The 24,632-nt window shown below is 38.3% G+C and overlaps 1 protein-coding gene across 10 annotated transcripts in view; it reads left to right on the forward strand.

Annotated features, from left to right (window-relative positions):
- Positions 1 to 24,632, forward strand: part of 5PtaseI (inositol polyphosphate-5-phosphatase A) — a 76,613-nt gene that overhangs the window by 33,062 nt on the left and 18,919 nt on the right. For 9 of the 10 annotated variants that reach the window (XM_086974412.1, XM_086974413.1, XM_086974414.1 and 6 more), the window contains exons 2-3: positions 10,078 to 10,757; positions 16,976 to 17,017. In XM_086974412.1, the coding sequence (XP_086830538.1) occupies positions 10,665 to 10,757; positions 16,976 to 17,017 (135 nt within the window). In that variant the 5' untranslated portion in view covers positions 10,078 to 10,664. The remainder of the gene's footprint in view (positions 1 to 10,077; positions 10,758 to 16,975; positions 17,018 to 24,632) is intronic. The other variant, XM_086974420.1, reaches the window with a different exon arrangement.

A 24,632-nucleotide genomic window follows, 5' to 3' on the forward strand; every position in this document is an offset into this window, starting at 1 on the left:
TATATTATAATCATTTAGACAATTCTTTATAGACATAATGCTATTGCGTGTTAGCTACATATAGGAAGCATGCACATCATACTGAAAGTTTTGTAGTAAATACACTTTAAAATAATCGAAGTGAAGCATTAACTATCCTTTATAGAGAAAAGTGTTAAAAGTCACAATTCTATTAACGATAGATTCCACAAAAATCCTTTTGAAAAATGATTAAAATGGCTGCACTTTCGAATGAATTGTGACAACAGCAAGTGCGCCTTCAATCTGCCGACTTCAACATTCCCCCTAGACCTCATCATTCGAGCATTTTAAAAAGCGTGATACTGAAAAAAGAAATGAAATTAACAAATATATATACATAATAGAAGGAAAGCAGTTCGATTATTGGAAAACAACAACCGCAACCAAGTCTTAACCACAGGAAACCAACCTACTGAATACCTAGCCAATGCTAAAATTTCATAGAATTATTAACTTGTATCATAACTACATAGTTAGCTTTCGAAGAGACTGGACGTAAGAGGGATACTTGTGTTAACCAGATAAACAAGGAAAGGGATACTAAAATATAAATAATACACTAAAATAAAAAAAAAAGCCCTTAAGTCAATAATAAGCAAATTAGTAACAGTTAAAGGTGACAAAATGGAAGGCTAAAAGTACTACACTAGGCCACTAAAGAGTATGTAGGCTGCACGTAGTAAAAAAGTGGCCATAAATAATGTCGAAGAGACCTATAGAGAAGTGGTCCTTGCACTTCAGCTTGTTATCATCGAACCGAAAACACGCATTAATACAGCCATTATAATGACTGATGCAAATACTTTTGTAGGAAAATAAGTCAGTGTTAGTAATTTAATGTTTATTGAGTAAAAAAAAATTGGATATGGTGGTATCTAATCGACTTACTGCTACAACGATTTTTTAATATTACACTTACCCGAACATAAACTATAGGACAAAACAAGGTAATCACCATCCTTCACCCAACTCGCTACCCTTTTACAGTTATTTCATCAGTTTGTTCTATCAGAAGGTTCAGCCAATCCAAGATTTATCTGTCTCGTGATATGCTGGCTTTTAACACATTTCTACAACATGATTACGAGGCTTTTTTAGTATTGGCTGATTAACTCTGTTTCCGGGACGCATGTGAATATGGTCGACCATTAACTAATCGAGTGGCCTTCGGCCGACTTCTAATAGACGTTTCAACTGATAGAGTCAACTAATCTATTGGTTTCTCACCAAGGCTTAAGAATTTTTGTAAATGTTTTTCTATAAAATATTCAGCTATACGATATCAATATAAATTAACACTTTTTCAGGACGTCACCAAGGCTCGAAAAATGTTTACCATTTTTCTCCATAATCAGCAGTAACACGTATTAAACGACATGAAAATATGGTACACATTCAATGATGATTTCGTACTCGAACAACTCTGCTCCTGGAACGACATGAACGATTTTATTGGATCTACTTTTTTTTCGCTGATAAATAATAATATATATTCTACGACGACAAATATTTTATTTCTTGGTCGGTACATTCATTCTGTCTCCGAAATGTCACCAAAGATTTATCTCCCGTTAACTTTTTTTGGATAATAGACATTTACATGTATTTTTAACATGTGGGAATTTTTCCCTGAAAATAAATTAAATTTTTTCCGCAAAAGTCATTTATGTTCAAGTTACCAATTGACATCTTTTAAAAGTTCGTTAAAAAGAAAACTCTGAAGAGCAACTTAAAACGCAGTTCCACCCCGAGAATAAACAGATACGACACGATACATGGCCGTACTAATTTATTTTCTTTTATTTAAATAGAGATAAAAAGTCAATTATATTTATAGTATAGGTAACCTTAAATTGAGGCTAGCTATTATTTAAAAGATATCACGTAATCATTTCTTCGGCAATATTGTTTAAACAGACTTTGAGGACACGCATTTAATAATAAGAAAAATCAACAACAACAATTCGGCCTTCTGAAAGAGCCGTTCTGGGCAGGACAACTGCGCTACCCATGATTAGTTAAACAGTTTTGAAAAGGAGTGTCGCCAACTAAGCGATTTAAAATAGCAGGAGGGGAAAAAACAACGAAATTATGGGCAAAGATACCAAGTAAGCAGTTGTGACAGTAACTAAAAGAACGCAAATATTCATTCATACTCATCAGTAAGCATTCTGCACATTGCTAAAACCACTTTAATCTGTATGTGACAGAGAGACCCTTTGACAATAAGGAAAGCGGGTGCAAAATTGGTTTTTGTCGACTCCCCCCTCTCAGGGAGTATCCGTAATTTGCCATCATTAAGGACATTTAGTTTTCGCCAGGAAATGACAGATAGTTGGAAAACATAATTCAGAGAGCAATACGAATAGTGTATGCAAAGCAGAGAGAACGCATGACTGTATAAAGTATTTTAGAATGAGCTGGGTATAATCAAGGCTATACATAGACGATTGCTGTCTGCAGTAACAAGCTGAATGTTAAAGGCAAAGCATTCAAAAGTGACAGCCAGAACAGCCCCTGTTAATTCCAACATAAATAAAACCTCTCCCGTCCTATGCGCGTTTTTATTCTCACTTTGGCTCACCCTAAAAAATTGAATATGCTCGACGCACGGACAACAGTGCCGATAGCATGTCTTCCCAGGGACCGCTGGTATAATCTGATCCGTTTTTTCGTTAATTTTTGAATATTTTAGTATCAGTTTTACCAGTCACTTCACCGATACGATGTTTCAGGCCGTGGATTGTTTTCGGTACTGTTTGATACGCCTATGTAGTCATACAGACAAAAATCGAAAAGGATCAATCAATATACAGGATTGCGTAGGCGCTACATTGTATTCGCGTTCGTCGCTGACTTTTGCTGCCGTTCTATCATAGTGCACGAAAAGGAATTGCCAAAATAACACCCTTCATAAGCCACATAGCTAATCTTTGGGATTATAGTGATTGCTCGACTTAGCCCGAGAGGCGACAATTTTGTTTATTAACATAATAGCAAATCAACAGAAAGTGAACTTCATTAGAAAAGATGCGGTAAAAAAATCGCTAGAGCGTGCCGTGCGCTCCAACGTATGATCAGGCAATAAAGCACGCTTATGATGATCTTATATCGTTAATTGTTGAGTCAACTGTACCCTGTAGGGATGAGGATACAGTCTTTGCTTCAGAATGTGTAGAGAATCCGCAACATTTGAATTTACGCGGTTATTATTTGCATGTGTTCATAAATCGAATCAATGTAATCCTTAACTAGAGAAGGGAAACGAGGATCGTGCCGATTTTATTGAATGTGGAGCGATGTCAAATCTTTTTTTTGACACGGGTTGGATGCTATTGATACGTTTGTTCGAGGAGCAGTCAATCCCGTTTCCACGGAAGGCGAAGATTATACTGGCAATGACTATCTTCAGCTCAATCTCGTTTAATCAAATTGTACTCCAACCATCACGCTGTCTTCATCATCATAATCGGCATGAACATGCCTATAGGCGCCAAAACAACAATAGCATATACTAGCGCCGCTGAATGATCAGCCGAAAGCAGACGAGAAAGCATTCGCAAAAGTAGCGACAATTGGTTGTATCATTGTATTAGCTGAATAGTGGTAAAGGCACTGACGTCGGAAGCAATCGCTTGAATTGGCTGTGGCGAAAATAGTAGTGATCGCACGGCTTCGGAGGCTGTTCAGAGAAGGTATTGACGTCAGACGTTAGTTCTTATAATTCAATCAATATTGGTGTTATTCGAAATGGGAATGCTCATTGAATCACGGACGTAGGAGATAGATGTCGTTTTATCTATGAAACGATTATCACATATCCTCGAATAATTGAATCGTGTCTTACGGTTGTTGCTAATACTAACGTATCTATTGGGGCGGTCTCGTACGTACACTGCATTAGATTAGTAAATTCGCAGACCGGTAACCAAATTCATACTTCGACATATGTTTGAACGGCTTGATTCTTTATAGTTTTATGAAACAAACAATATTTATAATAATAATAACTAAAATATCTTCAGAGTTGTTTCAGAAAGCCTTGTCAGCAACGGTTCATGAAGAAAAATATTGTTGCTTTGTAGACATTTATCAATAAAGTGGGAACTGCGCATCCAACTTTTTTAAATCATATCTGTTTCACTCTAGCTGTAAAAAAACTCTCTCCGACATGTTAGAATAGTTGAGGTATTTACGCTCTATGTGATGCAAAGTTCAGCGATCTTATTCTAATTCATAGAGTTGTTTAAAGCTGCAACTTACTAGTTGATAACAGCCGTTCTAACGAGCTCCGGCAAATGCATGTTTTAAATAAAAAGTACACATACACCAGCAAAAAAATTAGAACCTCTGTAATTTTGCCTAACCAAAATTTCTTTTTTTTTTTTGGTTTCTGACACGGTGTGTACAAAACCCATCGCATTCGAGAGCTTTATTTCGAGCAAATTTATTCATACATCTTTATTTAAGATCTGTATTCTGCTAGATAATTGATTTTTTTGGTATTTATGGTTTGTGTGCTTTCAGATACACACATCGTAGGACTTCCGCTACGACCGAATTTTGGTACTTTCATATTTTTAATTTGAGGACCATAATAATGCATGTAAAAATGAAATATATTTATAATTTGTATACTTTTTAAAGTATAATTTGTTTTACTTTTTGAGAATTTTCTTCCCAGCGTAGACATTTCTGACTGTTATTAACGCCTGGTATAATAGTTTTGTAACGATTATCATAAAATAAATAGCAAAATATAGATTTTTAAATTTGTCGTTTTTGAAAAGTCTAGAAAGATTAATGTATAGTTTCTATAAAGGATATCTTAATGTGTTGAGAATTTTACCTAAGCTTAGCAGCAACTATTATAGCGTTATTGTCTGATATTAGTAAATATTAGTCAAAAAACAATAAGGTTTTTCTAACCAACCCGTTTAGCATGCACAAATTTGTGAAGAAATTTCGGTATGAAATGGTTTTGGTGATTCCCAAATTAGAATTCTGGATCAGTAATGTGTAAATTGAGCCTGAACTAGCGGACACTTCACAACTTTACCAACAATCGATGTTCTTACTCTTCCCGCTGTTTTCAAGATCAATTCAGAAACCTATTGCATAATTACTACAGTGGCACGATGCGAGCAGTTACTGTTGATGGGGCTCAAGCAAAATGACCCGACAGGGCACTCAACGGCGCGCATGCACACTTTGCGGATCACGAACACCAGCAGAGATGTTGTTCAGGCTAAGGAGTTCTAATCATTTTGGCTGGGTCATAAATATGCTTTAGCTGTAGTGACTAACCACGTTAGTAGAATTATTTTGAAAATTAACGGTTATTTTAAAGTGTTTTATCCTATCATGAAAAACGTAGGAAGTTTGTAGATGAATATATTTCTCCGGGATGACCTCAAAGATCGAACTATTGATGATCTTTTGGCCTTGTTGGCTTGGTAGGAGACAACGATAATACCTCAGACCAGAAAAGTTTTACTTTTCTATTTAAAGAGCTAAAGTCCCTTAAAGTCGACGAAGCAGGTTTTGTGATATGTGTTCAATATATTGCAGCAGCAATTTTTAATATACTGAGTACCAACGGCCTACCGCATCTTACTAGAAGTTGGATGGCTCAAAGAATGCAAGTGAGACGGACACAGGAATTATTGTAGATTTGTCAGTGCTCCCCAGAGGGGGTAGCAGTATCTCTAATAATGTTTTCGTGCTTGTATTTTCAATTTAGTTGCATTTGAAGTGGTTAAGATTTAATATCGGGCGTAAGAACACTTTTTCATACCGTGCGAGAAGCACGCCTTCTCAAGCAATGCTTAACAACAATACCGATCCTAAAAGTTTTATTTTAGCATCCCTAAATGTACCTGTCTATAGTTTAATGTTAGATTCACCTAATTTAGCTCGCTCTGTATGGTAAGGTAATTGCTTGGTTAGCTTTAGAAGGTCTGTGCTAGGTTGTTGACAAATATGTTGAGCAGTGAAGAACTTTTGGTCTCGAGACTATAATGATACAAGTAACTTAATGACCTTTTCCACCATATATCGGCCGGCTGTAAATATTGTAGATCGTCATCCTGCGAAAAAATCTCCGTGTACGCAAATAAGATTGTACGATATAGTACCAGCAGATTCTACCCCCTGCTGTGTCAGCATACATTAAGGAAGTCTGACAAAGCTCAGTACATAAGTATAGAGGTAATGAACCGTAGGTGCAGAGGAGCTTGAAAGGAACAATAAGCGTAAGCTGAGCGGACGGAAGTGAAGGTAAGTTTACATAGCTCGGCATCCCCTTAGCGCCTTCAGCAAAGACTCTTTACACATATCGATGAACAGTACCCGAGGCACTGACAACACTTTTTCTAGAATTTACAAATGCTTACTTGCTATTGCCCCCTTGCTTATTAAATAGATTCAAATATAGTTTTCATTTCCGGCTAATCCCCTACATGACCAAATTGTTAGGCAGACCAAGGGAAAGACAGCAGAGAGATCTTCATTTCTGTCTGACAAGGGATAATAACCCAGGGTAGAATGAGCTCCGCAGATGGATCGAACGATTATTTTATTGTAAGATATAATAATAATATAAAACTTACAGGATATGTTGTCACATTATTATTTTATCAAATAATTTTATTTTGAGCTGAGGGTTTCAATGGAACCTGTAAGACATGCGTAAATATATTAGACTGTTGAAAGCGAATCTGGCTGACCTTTGAAGTTAAGAAACTTAACGATGCGCCGCTAGAGTACGAAATTCAACCGGTAAAATATTACAGTTTTCTAGAAATATTTGAACAAAAACCGGCTGCGTTTATCTCAATTAGAGAAAAAAAACATGTTTTAGTCTCAAAAGTTACCACCGAGTGGTCATATTTTTGTTTTTCGTAAGCCACAATGTTGCGGAAATTTACTGAAGGTTGATGAAGCTATCAAGCAAAGAGACCCTTAAAGTACAGTACGTGAATGATGCAAACGTTTCAAAAGCGGAGATAAGAAGATTGAAGTGTCGGAAAAATAAGAAAGCATTGCCGCAGCCAAGGAGGCTTATAACGAAAAAAGGGTTTGAAATTTAAAGGCTCTGTCGGCGACCAAAACAGGCATCCTACATGTATCGTATTACAGAATTATAACCCCAACTGAACATACACAAAGTGTGTAAAAATTGAACGCGTCGTAAATTCAGTCTAGTTGATTATGCGTATGTGGTATTTCACGTGCAATCTGCGAAACTTATCAATAAAAAACCGGCCTAGAGCATACGATCGCCATAAATGAGGCATGGTTCAATCTCTACTGTCAGCCGGAAGGGGACCGGGCAAAAGAAGAGCGTCTTCCTAGAGCGAAATCAACTTCGGTGGCAACGTCAGTACTCGTAATAGAGATCTGATGTATGTGCTGTCATGAGATAACCGCCGAAAGTAAGACAATAACTGTGGCTCATTATCTTGAATATTTCAAGAGACTCACGAACCATTGGTACTTCTTGGATTGAACAAGAAAATATCAAGCGTTGACTCTATGCTATCACCCAGGTCCGTGTGATTGCGGGGCGTTGCATGCCCTAAAAAGGACAGTAGAGGATCTACGAGTATTCCTATCAGAAAAATATATTCCATTATTGATTTATATCGAGAAGCCAAAGAGACAGAAATTACGCGTGGGAACGCGAATGGTAGATGTGTGACCGCTCAGAAGCCGCCAGAGAGCTGTACAAGTATGTAAAAAATACAGGAGAGTACGTCAAACACATTAAGAAGTCAACATTATAGCCCAACAAAATTTGAATGTTCTCCGGATTCGATTATAGCAGCCTAATATGATTTGATATGAGCAAGGTCCCAAGGTGATATGTGCCAGACGATGGCCTCATAATGAGTCACAGAACTTCTGTTTTGAGTTTTATGTCTGGTATCACCATCAGACATTCCGTCAGATCGTTAAACCTATGCGACAACAACCTATAGGCGTTGAAGATGATATATTAGCTAGCAACTAGGGCCCTGACAATGTCCGAACTAACGTTTATATTCTTGGCCACAATAGTTAGCCATTTCTACTGGTGGCTCCTTTTGCGCAATGCTTCCGTGTCACCCATGCGGCTACGCCCTTCGCAGCTTGGGGTGTCTGCCTATTATGTGCGGCGCCGCCACCGCGCACCGTCATATTAAGACTCCGGTGCGTCCCAGAACTAAGTCTTTAAGGTCTGGATTCACGACATTCGTTTAGCTTTGTTCTCTATTAACTCATCTTCCACAAACACTAATAATTCAAGCCAGCCCTTCAAGCCTTTGTTTCAACGCCGGGCCTGCCACGGCGTCAGGCCACCACGTACACTAAGGCCTGATGCCGCTACCAGTACCAACGGTTGCTACAAGGGTCGCCTGGCTTTGTCGGCAATCTGGCCGGTGACGTCCACATTCATGACCTTGTTTCTTACCACCTGTAATCGAAAGAAACTAAACAGGTGGCAAAAATATATATTGGGGAAAACTGGCGGGGTGTTTGTCGTGACGCACATGCGTTCACCCGCTGCTTCCGATGCTAGACAAGTCAGTTTTTTCCTAAAGTAAAACAACCAACTCGTCAAGACGAACAACCATGAATCAGCTATTATCCTTTTTTTTTCGCGTTGGACAAGCCGGCACAGGAATCTTTAACTTCCGTTTTCACGCGAAGCCGACAGTTTATATTATTGCTGATTTTCATGCGACTTCTGAAAAATCCAATGAAGATCTTTATAAGCCAAACCGGAAGATCCTTATTAGAGTTTAGATTTACAGAGCTCCGAAATTTATCGAATAGAGTTTTTTGTACAGCAACTAAGAGCGCTTTTAGAGAACAAAATATATATTACTAGTCAAGTCACCTAGATAAGCTCCAACGGTGATTCTTTAAGACTTTCTGGGCCTCTTTGCACTTTACTGACTATTATGACAAGGAGGCCAAAGTTCATAAGAACGCATGGTTATGGCCTTTGGCCTAATATAAGTTTAAAAATCAATTCCAGTGGAATTTTCTGTACGTGACATTCTCGAGCGACAGTTTTCAAGTTTACACCCACCAATATTGTTTGTCATGCATCTATGATTAAAAAGTTATTCGCGGATAAAGGAAAAACATTTTGAAAATAACTAGTTGGTGATTTGGTCTCGAATTAAAGCTGTAGGCGTGTTGGATGGTGATTTTGCTGGAAAAGCATGAAATCTGATAAAACACCTCTATTGCACAGAAAAAATGCACGTTGAAATGCGTGTTTCTATTTACATACAGTCTTATAAGTAAAGAGAGAGAAAACACTTGGCCTGAGGGGAAAACCTGACGTCTTTGGAAAAATTTCCCATTTAAAAATGCAGCAAACGATGCCGAGGAACCGCACCTGCCATTATGAACAACGCCACTAAACTTAGTGAAGTCTCGATCGTATATTTATTTGTTGCACAACATCGCTCATCGTGCGCTAGTATGTACGAAATGAAGTTTCAAGATTGCTGCTATATGTATTAATTGGCTGATTTAAGTTAAAAAAAAATTATAGCTAGTTACATTAGCACCGTATTTGGAGCATTAAATGGCTGCAACTGAGAACGGATTTTTCGATTTTAAAGTTATGACACTCCGTTAAAAAAGTAAGTGGCTTAATATGTGGCTATGAAACAAGTTTGACTAATGCGTTCAATAGTATGAGCTACGTTACGTGTTTCTTAAATTTGCTCTGTCACGGTAGGTGTCTGCAAATTTATCTGATAAAAGTGTAAATAAACGATAAAATTTCAACACGATTAAACTGCGGCAATTGTCCTGAAAACACCACTTATGATCAGATGAGGAAACTTACCAACGGTAACTGTGCGCTTTTAAAAGACGATTGCTTAGAAAGAAGCCTAAATGCCCTCGATGATTTTGTATTTTAGGGAAGACCAAAAGACGTATTTCATAGTGTCCTGCATTTATTTTAACAGTGAGTAAAGCTACTTCTTGAATAGATATGTTGATTTCAATAATACTAACTGTATAGTTGTAAATTTGGTCTGTTCACAGATGCTGCAAACATTCGTAACGCGTTTTTTGCACATAAAGACGGGGATTGTGACGACGGCAACAGCAAAAGTTAACAACCATTCAGCAAAACTACAGACAAGAAAGTTACAGGCCGACCATTACCTTACGTCATGGCTGACCATCAGTATTGCACTCGTATCTGTACTTTATCATCAGTTTGTAACTGCACGATGGAGTCAACAGTTACAATTCAAAGGGGATTGGACATTATCGACTACGCGCTGCTCTCTGCCCCGGCCACTGTGCGACTGGTTCGTCTCGCCAGTGAAAGCTGCCGCAGAGTTACTTCCGTGTTACCGACTACCAAGGCAACCTCTATAGTAACCTTGAACGCTCTCGCTGTGGGGGAAACGTATTGATGTTGAAAACGGTGAAGGCGAAAAAGCAAAAACGAAGACCGAAAGAACTACAGCACACGTATCCAGGAACAACATTTACCACCTATTAGCAAATCGATATAGCCGTGAGTTTCCATTGTTCTCGTGGCAGCATAATGCACCTCTATAAATAAGTGCAAATTTGAAATCAACGAAAGCTAGTATAATATAATAAAGAAAACGTCTGAGATGCAAGCAGCAATGTTGTCTTCACTAAGTAAAAATGGTAGCTGTCTGGAGTTGGCTTTGGTGACGGCGAACGTCGGGTCAATCTTCGAAAATGTAAGTAACATAGGTAATATAAATATAATATTGTATAAGCTACAGATTATCTGATAAGTTGATCTACATTGGGCAAGATTACGAATCAAGGCCTGCTAATAAACGTATATCGCTTAGCTGCGTAAAATCCTATACATGCATAACAACGACCAAAATGTCATACAGAGCTTCTCATTTTCAACAATAGTAACAAAACATCATAACAATTTCTCGCGTTTGTTCTGTCACGCCATCAACAAAAACTGCATTCAGTGAAATATTAAATCCTATCAATTTTGTATACATTTTGTTCATCGGTTGCTAAATATAAATAGAAAAACTATTTCCGATATGACAATTGTCTAACGTGAATGCCACTGAATATACATGTAGGTTCTGGGCAATTGTTAAAGGAAATGTTCTCATAAAAATCTTCATAAACTGTTCAAAAACGTATAAAATTATAAGTTTTTAACATTCTACGTAGTGCTTAATTTTTAACGTCATACGGTTGCGTGACACTCTAGGCATCTTTGTGATTTCCAACATTATGGCAGCCATTATTCGCAAGCATGTTATGTTCCTGTATTCTTCTGTGAACTCATACTGTTTAAATACAGTGAATAAAAGCCAGTCTGTCTGTCAACATATACAAAAATACACCTATGCTATTTACATTTTTAACAGTACAGCGACTGCTGCGAATTACTTAAGTTTACCGCCCATTCGGAAGGATATTGGCGAATTACTTTCCGACTAGCAAGTAACTGCACTTCAATTCGGGGTGTCTTCCACGAGTCCGCCGTACCGGGCCTATACAAAGAGATCTCCCGTCACCTTACATCCTGCTGTGGTAATAAGACTGTCCGTGACCTCGGCTCTTCGCCCTGTCCAATGGAGTCAATATTTCCCGCTTTCTAACCGCAGATACGTTGTCGACGATATAGTTACCACTCGATATAGTTACCACTAATCATCATCGATGGCCTACTAGTTGACGTGCCGCGAAGTCTACATCGTTTGGTGAAGTGGGTGATGGTTCGAGCTGCGCCTCTTTCAGTCGAGCCAAATGGTGCCCATATTACATGGAACGAACACAGTTCATTGGGGGGCGCTCCCACCGGCAAATGCCAGACTTCTCAGAAGCGGGTGTCATCAAGCGATGCCAGCACACACACACATATATGCATCAAAAACATATAAGCGCAACATGTTCACTTATCAATAGTCTAAATTTCGTTACCTGAGGATCCTTTTACTTGAAGTTAATGCAGTAGTAAACTTGGTTACTTCTATTTGCTCATTGCCTATCATTGTGGTAATATCTCGTTACTTGAAGCGAGCTATCTAAATAAAGCAAAATGGACCATTTTCAAGTGCGAAATTGGTGAAAATAGAGTGTTCCGTTTGAATTAGAATCTTCTATAGAAATAATAAATAGAATCTGTAATCATGATTTTGCAAGATTTGGAGTCAGCAAAACAGGCAGCTGTGATTCACTCAGACAACAAATATTATTAAGAGATACTTCGTTGGGATAGACTAGAATCTTGGCTGCACATATGATGAAAGCATTCGCAAACATTTCATAACAAATATTAGAGGCAGTCAACTTGTAGACCGCCTTCTGTTCTTCGTAATCGTTTCTTGCGTGCCTAATCGTTATGTAACACCTATTTCTTTTACCATCGATGTGTCATTGATTTATAGGACACTGTACGTCGTAATCAAAATCCAAACCAGGCGGGCCAATTTTTAAAATGAACTAAAAGGTTGACTTAACATAAAAATTCTTGGCAGCAATAGAGGGGAATTCAGAGTAAAAAGATGAAATAACGCGATCAAAGACCGATGGATGGAAAACCAGGCCGTTCTTAGCACTAGCACTCTTCCTTCAGTTATACTCCGAACAATTTTATGATCCAAGTTACAAATACCGTTCGATCGAGATCTCGACGTTACCCTCAATTTTTTACTTGTTCGTGCGTACTTTCGAATTTTCTTCTCACACCGTCGAGAATGTGTAAGTCAATTTTTATTTCATACGTTCATTTTGGAAAGCAACACATCCAGTTAAGATTTTGAGTGTAATACAGTTTCGCAAATTTTACGCATCGATTGGCTCTCGATTGCTCAATAACGTTTGGGCCAGCAGAGATAATTAATGGGAAAAGAAAGTAACTTCAATTGCGGTGAAATTTAAATCTACGTTGTTGGTGTGAAATAGAATTTTCAGAGATATATTTAATAACGCGTCCTGAACTGTGTACGAATTTATGCAGGACGTTTGTGATTTATAAACGTGAGTTCTTCAGTGAAAGGTCGAAACCTTTCTCTAAAAAACACATTAACCTTTTTTTTTTTTTTTTTTATAAGGCTTTAGTGGAAGAGCTGCTGCTAAATATAGAATATACTGAACTGAGATACGCAAGGGTCCTTGCAAATAGGCAATTTCTATTCTCTAAAAATCGTAACCTATTTTTTAAGATGTAGTAAAAAAGCGGAAACGTTCTATCGGGCGAATACCGCGTTTGTTCGGGTTGTATCAATATAAATAGGCTCAAATAGAAGATAATATAAACCGTCAATTGATGAATTTGATTTTAACTTGTTCTGTACTCCGTTCTGTTATCCTTTTTGTATGTATGTTCGTGAACTTCATTTTTTTTTCATTTGACAAATCTCGAAATGAATCCACAGAACAGTTGAGAGAAAATGTGGCTATGTTTAATAGATCATTACGAAAAGAAAGTCAAAAACTGGCATAAGAAAAATTTACTCTTTACTAACAGTAGAATTTAAAATGAGCTCTTTAGTTAGAGCTGAGTTTAATAGCTTATAGATAAAATATTGTTCATTGATGAACCAGGACTAAAACTGGCTAGAGTTATTCATTTATTACAATGTAGTTATGAAGAAAAGTCTCGGTAGACAAAGCCAGAGGTGCTAATAATCAAACATAGGCTATAAGTTTTGAGTTCTATATCCGGTACTGCCGTTAAGCATTACTTCAAACGGCGTGCTGCCAACAGGAATCAAAGCGTGCGTACGTCTGGTTTCAGACCTAGACCACTACATGTCCCTGTCACAAAATGCCAACAAAATCTCAGATAACTTCAAACAATAAGCTTACGGGAGAGAAAATGCTTGTTATTAAAATTAAGGAATTACGAGCCCTCTATCTAAAATATAGTTCACTGAAGAGCAGTAGAGCGACGACGGAATATCATTGTCCATAATTGCACTAGCCACATTTATGTTTGGCGCTTAAGTCATCGGACATTACTTCCGATTACATTCGTGTTCATTTATACTGTCTAATATATAAAGTCTTTAATTTCTCTTCAATTTCTCAACTTATAAATACCAAGACTGATGAAGACTGAACACAGAGGGAATCTACCGTTCGAAACCATTTGCAGTAAGCATCCGGAAATCGTAGATGGGATTACGTAATACACACAACTTAATATTTTCGTAGCTATATAGCATGGTCTTTAAACACAGATTCGTGTGTGTGTGTAGTGCGCTCTCTCTTAGTCGAAAGCTGCTTTGGCCCCAAAATGTTCCGGTGAGATAGAATCCAATAAATACTTAAATTTGAGACAAAACATCCGAGCGACATACATAGTATTCGTCATTCGGTCGCAATTGTTTTTTTCTTATATGTGAAGCTCACTGAGGCACTTGGAATTTGATGACGCGTATTCGCCCCTGGACGTGCAAGGGATTATATGAGAATGAAAGAGGAAATAATAACAGTTGCGTATTTAGTCGTCGAATCTATAAAGACATAATTCTGTACAGTCTTTTAAAGATAGATCTACGATATAATCTTCTATCAATAGTGAACATTACCTATTAAAAGATAACGGAATTAGCGTCACAGATGCTTAGTTGTCTTCGTCTTTACGATAGTCAATACATTGATTTTTCACGATTCCTTTAAACTGCAATTAAAAGTAGTTGACTTTAGATACATGTTGTTCGTTTCGTTTTTTTTCTACCATTATATCTGTTAAAAAAAAAAAAAACGATGTTTTCTTAAGGCGTTACGTGTGGGCTAATTGTGCAGAACCAATACTGCGAAGGTCACCGGGGTGAGAGCGTTTCCGATTGCGTGGGGCTTCAGACGGAGTGATGAACAATCATAAGTTTCGATATTCACATTCTTCCAGAAGAAAACTGAATGGAATCTTAAGCGCAAATTTAAATTTCTAGGCGGCAATCGAATAGCAGTGGACAAAGGCACATAAATTCTGAAGTAAATCGTTTTTGGATCGTTCTTGGACAGATATTTATTATACTAGCTTTGCTATGCTGGAATTGCTAGCTATCCATGAAAAAAAAGGCTGCTTAAGTTGTTGGCAAAGTTTGCTTATAAATTTGATTAATTAAATTGTATTATTGGTGATTAGCAAAAAGGAAGATGCAGGAAGAACTGTTATAATGCAATTGAATGCAATGAAATAGTAGGTTTTCTTGTTTTTATTTTTTTTTTTCGTTATTAGTTCAGAAAACTCAACATCAATGCGTCAAGTGGAACAATATTTTGTCATGCGAAACCGCAAGTAGGACGGCCTACAATACAGGCTAGAGAAATCGGCCAAACGGACGCAAAGAAACGACCTTTAATAGCGCGACCGTATCTCAGGATTGTGATTATCAGTTCGTACTTTGCTGTAGTTAACAATTTATCTAGTATTATTACTTTATACCAAGTATTTATTTTTCGATTGCGATACTATCATCTTAAACATTGACTTTTTGATAAAATCATAGATAAACCCCATTCCGACTTGCAAAGATTGCTCCCGAATAACAAGGGGCAGAATGGGGGATAGTGCTAATAGTGTTAACTGCTTTGTTATCAATTAGAAGCTACTGTTGCAGATTCAGTAGGGTATCGTGTGTCCAATCTGTTCAGTTCCAGCGACGGTAGTCATTTTTTTGGTTATCGTCATCCTTACAATTGTTGTTGTTTTTTCACACTTTGAAGTGTCTGCCTCTGGGCGAATGATCAGAGTAGGTATGAGTACGTACATAAAAAGTGGGTTTACCTCACCTAGTCGTTCGAGCCAGTATCCGTGCTATGTGTCTTCAGTCTATGATGGATGTGTGTGAGGCCGTTCACAGCTGTGTGGGCAGCGATTTATGCTGATTGGCGATAAAACAGCCAACCTGTCTTACGTTTAACTAAGTAAGATCACTGAAATTGCTCATTTACATATTTTACTCCTTCAGCACTTCTGAAGACGTTTCTAATTTCGTCGCATTCTATAGTACGCAACAGCATCAGATAGTAGTTGAAGGTGTGAAACGTTGTCATTGGAGTTGGCATGATCGAAACGATTAAATAATCTGATTGCAACAATGTGAAGATACTGTTGTTAGTTTATGATGCAATGAGTCCCAGTACCATCTTGAAGGCGTTGTATAGTAGCAACAATAATGTGCAGTCATGAATAAAGGGGTCTTTGTTCCATTCGCAGTCTGTCCGTAGAACGTTTATCTGGGGAACTAAATCGAACTCGACATTTTTTGCCATCAGAGAGAAACAAACGATCGCTAGCCTTTACTTACGCTATGATCGGTATTTCCATTGTAACTATAATTGCGTAGCGAACTCTAACGCAACTGAATGTTTGTGGCATCCGTAATACGATGTCTTATTTTTTTTTTTCCGTCATAATTGCTGCCAATAAGAAAATTGTGAACTAAATTTTCGGCAGTGAAAAAAAACAGGCACATAAGGGAATTTTACGGGGCTGGCGCATTTGCTCATCCTACTCTATTAACATGCGACCTGCGCTGGTTTTTTTAAAGATAAGGTAAAGGACAATAGACGCAATGTGTCGGGAGCATTAGTAATGTTAAGGAGGAGAGGCTATGTTGGGTCGAGTACATGTAGAATATTACACTATTAAATAGATAAGTATAAAACTTGTTGTTGGTTGACTCATAACATCGTGGATGGCCAGCATGATGTGGAAAAAAAGTCGTGAGGGTAAGCGATTGTTGGAGTGCCGCTGGTAAGTCTCATTTGCATAATGGACAGATTAAGCGTCTAGCAAAGGAAAAAAGAGTGGAGAGTTTTGCGAAGACTTAACAGAATCAAATGAGGACATGACTATTTACGAACCTTCGACCAACTACAATATACTGAGAAAAAATGGCCTAAATGCAAAGGTGAACCGTACATTCTCTAAGTTTAATAAGATTTCCTTTCTTAATTTCAGCCCGCCGACTTGTTCGAGATATGGATCTCATGTTTTGCAGCGGTAAGTACGCTAATTCTCTAGTTTGCCTCATGTAGTGACGAAGAAATGATTTTGACTGTAGTACATACCAAATCAGCCCAAGGATTGTTCACGTAAAAACCAGGGAGCTATGAATGGGTGACAGCAGTCGTTAAGCTAGATGCGTATTCTTGAAGTTACTCGATTCTTATAGATCGACCATCGTATATTGTATAGGACTACAAACATTTGATGTCTAGGACGCAGTTGAAAGGCCTCTCAGGAGGCACAGTGACGGTACGCCTTGGCAACATAATTCAGATGAGTAATCAATTACGGTACGTTAGCAAGCGCTGGAAAGTTATTCTCTAGCTCTAAAACGTTTCACGCCAACCTGTACAAGACCTACTTGTTCCATAATACTATTATAGTTGTTGTAAAAGGTATAACAAACATGGGGGAAAACAAAATCTATAGGGGAGACGAATCACGCGTCTATTCCAAGATTATCAGTGGTGTCCCGGCAACTAAAACCTAAGAGAGTAAAACGCACGATTTACGAATAATAATGGGATTAGCATGTCGGGTTGAGAAACACCAAAAAAGTATCAAGTAAATTAAAACTTGTTCTTGGAAATGATGATATATTCAGTAATGAACAACCAAACAGGTGTGTCTGCAATGGCAACTATAAGAACGCATGAACGTAGAGGTAAGGCCAACCTAACCAAGCCATTTGAAGGACCAGTAGTGATCTTACCTTAAACACCATGCTACAAGCGACAAATTTCCTAGCTTCTGGATTCTGTGAAACAATAGTTCGCAACAGTGATCATCTAGAACTTGAAAAAGCATTATATAATATGAACACAGACCGGCTACTACACAAGCTCTCTGCGTTTGATCTAGCCGAATGTTTTTATCTACTATATCTAGTTCCTGCTACTGCTAGTCTGGGCGCGCACGAAGTTTTTTTTCATGTTTAATGTTCAATAGGATAGCCATTGGCGTTTAAGTTAGTATTAGTAAGCTTGGAAAAATGAGTCGAATTCACGTCAATAGACCCCGCTTAACTTCCAAAAAAAAAAATAGCATTCCAAGTTCCCATTGACCAGAAATAATATGTATATTGTATTTCGATTGAGTCCAGAGCCCTGCACATTTGGACCGCTTTTATTTAGGGTTTAATGAACATATAAACTTGACGTTGTAACATATTTTCGCCGACAAACAATTTCGCTACCGCCGTAGACTCAAAGTTTTGTCACGAATTATACTTTAAATAATGTATTGCGTTGTGTAATGTTGTTGACTACATTCATAACAAAAAAACAAAATGTTTACTTGATTTTAGTAGGCGCATCATAAAGACAACACAGTCTAAAGAACTACCGTTATATCAACGGTACCGTTTGCCATTGTTGCACTTCGGGTCGTCAAACAAGTGTTGACTGATCTTCTAGTTAGATGGCTTTAAAATCACATATTTTACATAACGGCAAGGAGCCGCGTTGGGTTTGCATCGGTGTCATTTTAAAGTTAAATATTGCCAATAGCAGATGTGCTGAAATTATTATAATTTCTTTATTCAGGTGAAACTAGCGCGAAATTTCGCATTACCTTATAATTTTGTTTACCTGTTGTCAAGGCGCGTAAAATATCTCTGTTGTTCATGATAAAATCAGAAACGACGGCTTAAAGATGGTTCTGTCCCTTTTGTTTTGGAAATTTTAATGTGAAATTATTGGGCAAGAGCAATACGTGAGTAGCCACGATGTTGCGTCCGCCAGCAAATGGTTTTAAACGATTTGAAAGAGGTTGGCTATAAAAAGAATACCTGGTGTTTGGGTGCCACACGAATTGACGCAAAAGAACTTGTTCGATCCTATTCCGATTCTACAAAAAACTCTATAGAACGTACCGATAATAAAAAAACGTGCAAATAAAACAAATATGTTCCACAATTTGTAGCAAAGCGTAGACTAACGCAAAAAAACATGATGCTATTTTTTGATGGGATTGGGGAAAAAGGGTCATACATTACGAGCCGCTGCCTCCAGACAGAATGATTGGCTCTGCTGCCGACAGCTAGAACAATGGCAGACTACATACATTTTCAACACTTCGGCAAAAATTAAGGGGACTGGGATGAAAAGCTTCAATGTGTATGTTGCGTAGCCTGGACCAAACGATGATTTCTGCAAAACCCTTTCAATGATGTTAATTTAGCTATAATGGAAAGATGCAAAAATCACTTATTGCGATTCTTCGCTTAGAGAGCACGGAAGTTCTATAGCCGTACGATTGTCGTGTAACACAAACATGTGGAAGGCTATTCACCAAAACAGCGAATATCTACGTTAGTGATATTATTATTTTAGAAGATGAAAGGCTTCGATTTTTATGTAAAAACGGTTAACACTTTTTCGACAAAGTGACCTTTATACCAAACTGAGCACGGCACAGTTTCATTGCGCCTAGACTAATCTACTGCTGCTTAGTGCGATGTCTTGGCGTAACAGAAGACACGTGTCTTCCGAGAAGATTCGTAGCAATTTTTTTAGCAATAAGGTAAACACTTATTAAAAAATATGCATTTTAGTTCACATAGTATCGCGGAACATGTAAATAAAACATACAGCCATTTTCAATTTTAAGTTGTTAATTGTGTAAATGCTCACACCAATAACAGCTGTTCGTATCCGAGTCATTGGACGGATTCACGCCGCCCAGGGAAATCTCCAGTGGATTTGAGCCGAGGCACAACACAAATAATGTGCTTATGGAAATGTTCTGTTGGTCACCTAATGTAACAACAGTCACGGTTTTAGAGTCCAATGCTAACTTTAATGACTCTACAATCGTTGTTGGCGCTAACAGTCCGCCAGACGTTTTGCTTCCCTTATTATCAGCTTGTTACGCTTTGATTTTGCCGGGACTAGAGGTCTTTGATGACGGGGAAGATATATTAACCTGTTACGCATACTTACTCGTCAGTTGATAATATGGGCAGTTTCTAGAATAAGTGTGTGTTTGGGTTAAATTATAGCCTTTTTACCCATTGAATATAATTACACTCTCGGTGCTGATGAGATCTAGGCACGTTGTTTTGCCTAGAACTGATTGCATAGACATTTAAGGGCATACAACAAATGTTAGGAAGCAGGAGTTCGCAAAGAAAGTCTCGTATTTGAGTAAGCAAAAGTGGCATCGATTTTACGCGCAGTCGCCTATCCAGACTCGTGCAAAACATTGAAAGTGCTCGATCCTTGTTAATTCCACGGGCTAAATGCACCTTTACCAATTATGAAAGGTGACTGTTTGTAGCGACAAAAGTCTTGCTAAATACGTTACCTTAACTTATCCAAGGTAATGCACCTTTCGTACATACTTTCACCACTTTTCACTAGCTCTTTGGGTGGACTTCAAAGAAATACTGTCCCAGCACCTTCATCACATACATTTCTAAAACTTCGATTACACCATCCGATGTGTACTAGCGTATTTGGTTAAGGGATGTGGCTATGTTTTACAGTAATACAAAAACTTACACACACCTAAACCTATCTATTCAAATAGGAAACTGAGGTGCCTTTATCATCAAACACCGAATTATAGCGTTGACTCTTGTGTCTGATTTTACATTTTCTGCCGTATGAACAGGAAAATTAGGTGTAACTCTTGTACGGGGACAGAAAAAGATCTGACCACTAGGACTATACAAACGTTTAATATGTGTGTTAAATTGTTCGGATTGAAAAGTACAATTGCGCATTTCGGGACGGCTATCATTACATGGCGGCTTTTTCGTCGGCGCTATTTTAAGGTATATGTAACTGTTCTTTTTGGTTCATCTACATTAATTTGCTATGCTGTGGATGTCAAGATCATTGATAAAGAACATCCGAAGGGGTATGGTCAGCCTGGGATTAGGAATGGATATTTTATGTTGAGCAAAAGAACGCACAATGCTTTAGAGATCCCCCCCCCCCCGCCCCCCAGCGGGCAATACGAAAGATTATACGGTATCGGGTGTCTACGATGTTGAAGTTTGTCCGGCTAGTGTTTGAGACCCTCCTCATTGCAAAATGTACTGATACTAATTTAACTTGCCAGTGATTGGACAATCCGAACGAGGTCTGGAGAATCTGGTAAGCACTAAAGCTTTTGCATAACAGCCTTGACAATCTCTGCCATGTTCGGCTTAGGATTGTCGTGAAGAAGGGTAACTTCACCCCGTCTATCGAATTTTTTCTTTTGGATAGCATTGGATTGTTTTGGTTGCATTATGAGATGCAGCTGAATCATATAGAGATTACTGTCGACTACCCTGCTTTCTAAAACATGTCCCTGGTTATAAAATCGTTACAAATACAAATTATGATACTTCTTTGATGAGTATCTGTGCTTAATGTATTTCTCGTAGCTGTTCTTCTTTTCTTCCTTGTATTGGCGCAAAGACATCACCTACTCACCCATTACATAACACCTTTATTGGGATCTGTTATTTTGACTGAGCGTAGCTAGGCAGCCTTTGCTTGTTTGTTTGACTTGGCTTATGGGGGACCCAATAACCCAAGCTATAAGTTAATTCCATCAAATGAAAAGCGTTTTGTTCGATAGTGCATTTAGCCAAAATAAAACGGGAGTCGAAAATGCCTTTTCTTTACCAGGAATCGCTCTCACTTAATTCTATAACCCGAGCTAAGATACCGTTCGTCGTATGATGAAATTATCCAGCAGAAAAAGCATTTTCAAATGATATATAAAGATAAACAAACAGTAGAGAAATGAGAGAACATTTTAGAAAAACGGCGAATACTCTTTGGTACACACAACAACATAGGTTGAGTTCGTTTTAGTGTTTCCTTTTTTCTTTTGACGTCTCTATTACTCCACCGTTAATACCATTCTTTGTACTATTCGAAGGTACGTTTCTCCCCTATATACGCCGTACAACTTCGTTCGTTGTGCGATGAACTGATGTTAAGCTCAGGATCGAAAGCTAGAATTTTGAGGCTCTATTTCACCCTTTGCCGATGCCAAACAACTGCCTACGCAGCATTTATATGGCATACAGCAAGGACGCTATGACTAACAGGTTGCCTGGAACTGATTTCGGAAATTCTAGCTAAACAATGCGCCCCGTTTAAGTTGCCTATGTCTGGGGCCGACGAGGCCGATCGAAGGTTGTTTCGAAGAAACGCGATCAGCATACTATTGGACGAGAAACTTATCTGCGTGATAGAGGAATTTTAGATTTGAGATTTTTTCAAAAATTAGGAACTTGCGTTCTCCATAATCAGTAAACAGCATGAAAGGATACGACCTCTCATTTTTTTTACCATCTTGCCCGACATCGAATATCATGCAGCTACACTAAGAGGTTTTCACACAGATTTTACTATCCGCGACGAAAGGTGGTGCCTCAACGTCGGAATAAGGTAAAGAAAAGAACGAGCAGCGACTTCTAGAGAGACGCTCAATCCCAGAGTTAAACCAATCTCCCTTACAAAACGAGTCTGGCAAGACTGGAAACCTTCTATACACCAGGGAAATGGTTGCAACAGGCATGTGGTCTAGCTGCACTGGTGGGATGAAAGAAGGAAGAACCGATAAGCACGGCAAAAGTATCCTTTTTTTACAATGAAGTGCGATCCATGGCATAAGGTACAGAATGAGAAAGCCCCTGCGCTTGAGTGGAAGGTTGTTTTGTGCTCCGGACGTCGCTCTGACGGATTATCACACTTCCCGATCACTAAAAAATTGAATTAATAACCGTTTATGTGACACCAGAGAGTTTGATATGGGGGAAGCTCGTCGAGAGTAGTGGCGAATGCATAATAAACTAATAAGACGTAGGATTCGAGTAAAACGCTGCGTTCCTTGTTAGGTAAACAAGCGAAATAACTCATGTTATAACGTGGTATATATAAGTGTTGTGCTACTCTATGAGGTGTGGCGTCTAAGTCCGCTAATACATTGGTGAGGTGTTTGCCATGGGGGGCATGCGTTTGTTCATAACGTTAATCTTCTCTAGAACAAAATAATAGAATTGTCATGATAAAAAGAGTGCGTCGTTTCCGCAGTTTGAGTGAAGATCCGTTGTTATCCACTTTCTCCGCGCCGAGCGAAACGTCAACGGTACAGAGAATTTTTTCACCCGAAATCGACGATATACGTTATCGACAATTTTCACGCGGCTTCTAAAAAATCCGTAGAAGGTCTATGACGTAAACCGGAAGATTCCCGATGGAGTTTAGATTTGAAAGGCTTAAAAATTTATCAAAAAAGCCCAAAAAGCTATTTTTGGTACACATGGATTTTTCATACAAAAGTTAGCGGCCGTTTTGGAGATCAGAATATCAACTACCAGTTCGATCATCCCGATGAGCTCCAACTTCGAATCATTTAAAATTTTACTAATTACCAAAATGTAATAAAGAAGTACTCAGAGTTATTTATTGATTGAAGATGGAATACTTTGAAAACTAGTAGTGAGTTTAAAGGTGTTGCATTAAAGTTGTGATCGCAGTAAGAGATAATTATAATAACAATAATAATTATACTGTCAGGAATAACACTTGTAGCGCAAATGCAAAAAAACACTGAAAACTCCGTTTTTCGTCTGGATACATGTTGATCAATAAATGAAAAGGTAAATTCTGAATTAAGGCGCCGCATTCTGGATTTTTCAATTTGGAAAGCCTATTGTGATCCATTGGGTAAATAGGTTGGTTTCTATCTAACCGACCCTGTCTTACCAGGTGAATCTGAACAAGGGCAATAGGCCCTTTAGATATCGCTGTTTAGAATGCTTTTCTGATCTATTAAGTAACTCTAAAGGTTCTTTTTTAAATACAGGTATTGTTAAAAGTCGTTCAAGTAATGTACGAGCCCGTTTCTTTTTTGATATAATCATCTCAAAGACAGGCTGTAAAAGCTTTATTTAAAACTGCCATGTTTGCTTACAGAAGCAAGTGATATTCTATTAGCCATAATGGGACTTAAGCCACGTTCAGATAAAATTCTCTGAAGATTTTTAGCACATTAATAGACTGGAGATCTTATTATAGAGGAGCTCCAAGCGATTCATTATAACTGAAGGAGCTTTCCAACGCTGCAACCCTGCCACGGATGGTTCAGTGCCGTTGTAGCCACGGCTACCCCCAGCACTACGTCAGCGGCCCCACTCATGGAAAAATTCTAGGGCTGTATCGACTACGCTTTTGACGTTTAAACCGCGCTTTCTTCCATAGTACCACGCTCAATACAGATAGCTATTGCCGGTGGGTATACATACGTGTTCTCCAACGTCTGCAAGAGGAATGCAAACGGCAACTTCTGCATGCTCTTATATACTTTTTCTATTACTATCTTCGTTCTTAGTTCCCGTTTAGCCAAGAACTGAACCCTCACTTCCGATTCAGTCTTTCGGAAGGATGTGCCCAAGATGAGAGGCTTTTTTCGAGGACACGACACGGGAATCGGGGATGATGTTTAGCGCAGTAAGCTAGTGGCGAAAAAGTTTACTACTGAAAAGAGGAATGCCCCCAAAAATGAATATACTTCCCATAGGCAGCGTGGTAAGCTTTACAAAGACTTTTCTATGGCTTTTCTAACTATATGGCAGTACTCTGTGGCGTTAGCCTACTCT

Source organism: Varroa destructor, unplaced genomic scaffold (assembly GCF_002443255.2).
Source record: "Varroa destructor unplaced genomic scaffold, Vdes_3.0 BEIS01000007.1, whole genome shotgun sequence".
Taxonomy (NCBI): domain Eukaryota; kingdom Metazoa; phylum Arthropoda; class Arachnida; order Mesostigmata; family Varroidae; genus Varroa; species Varroa destructor.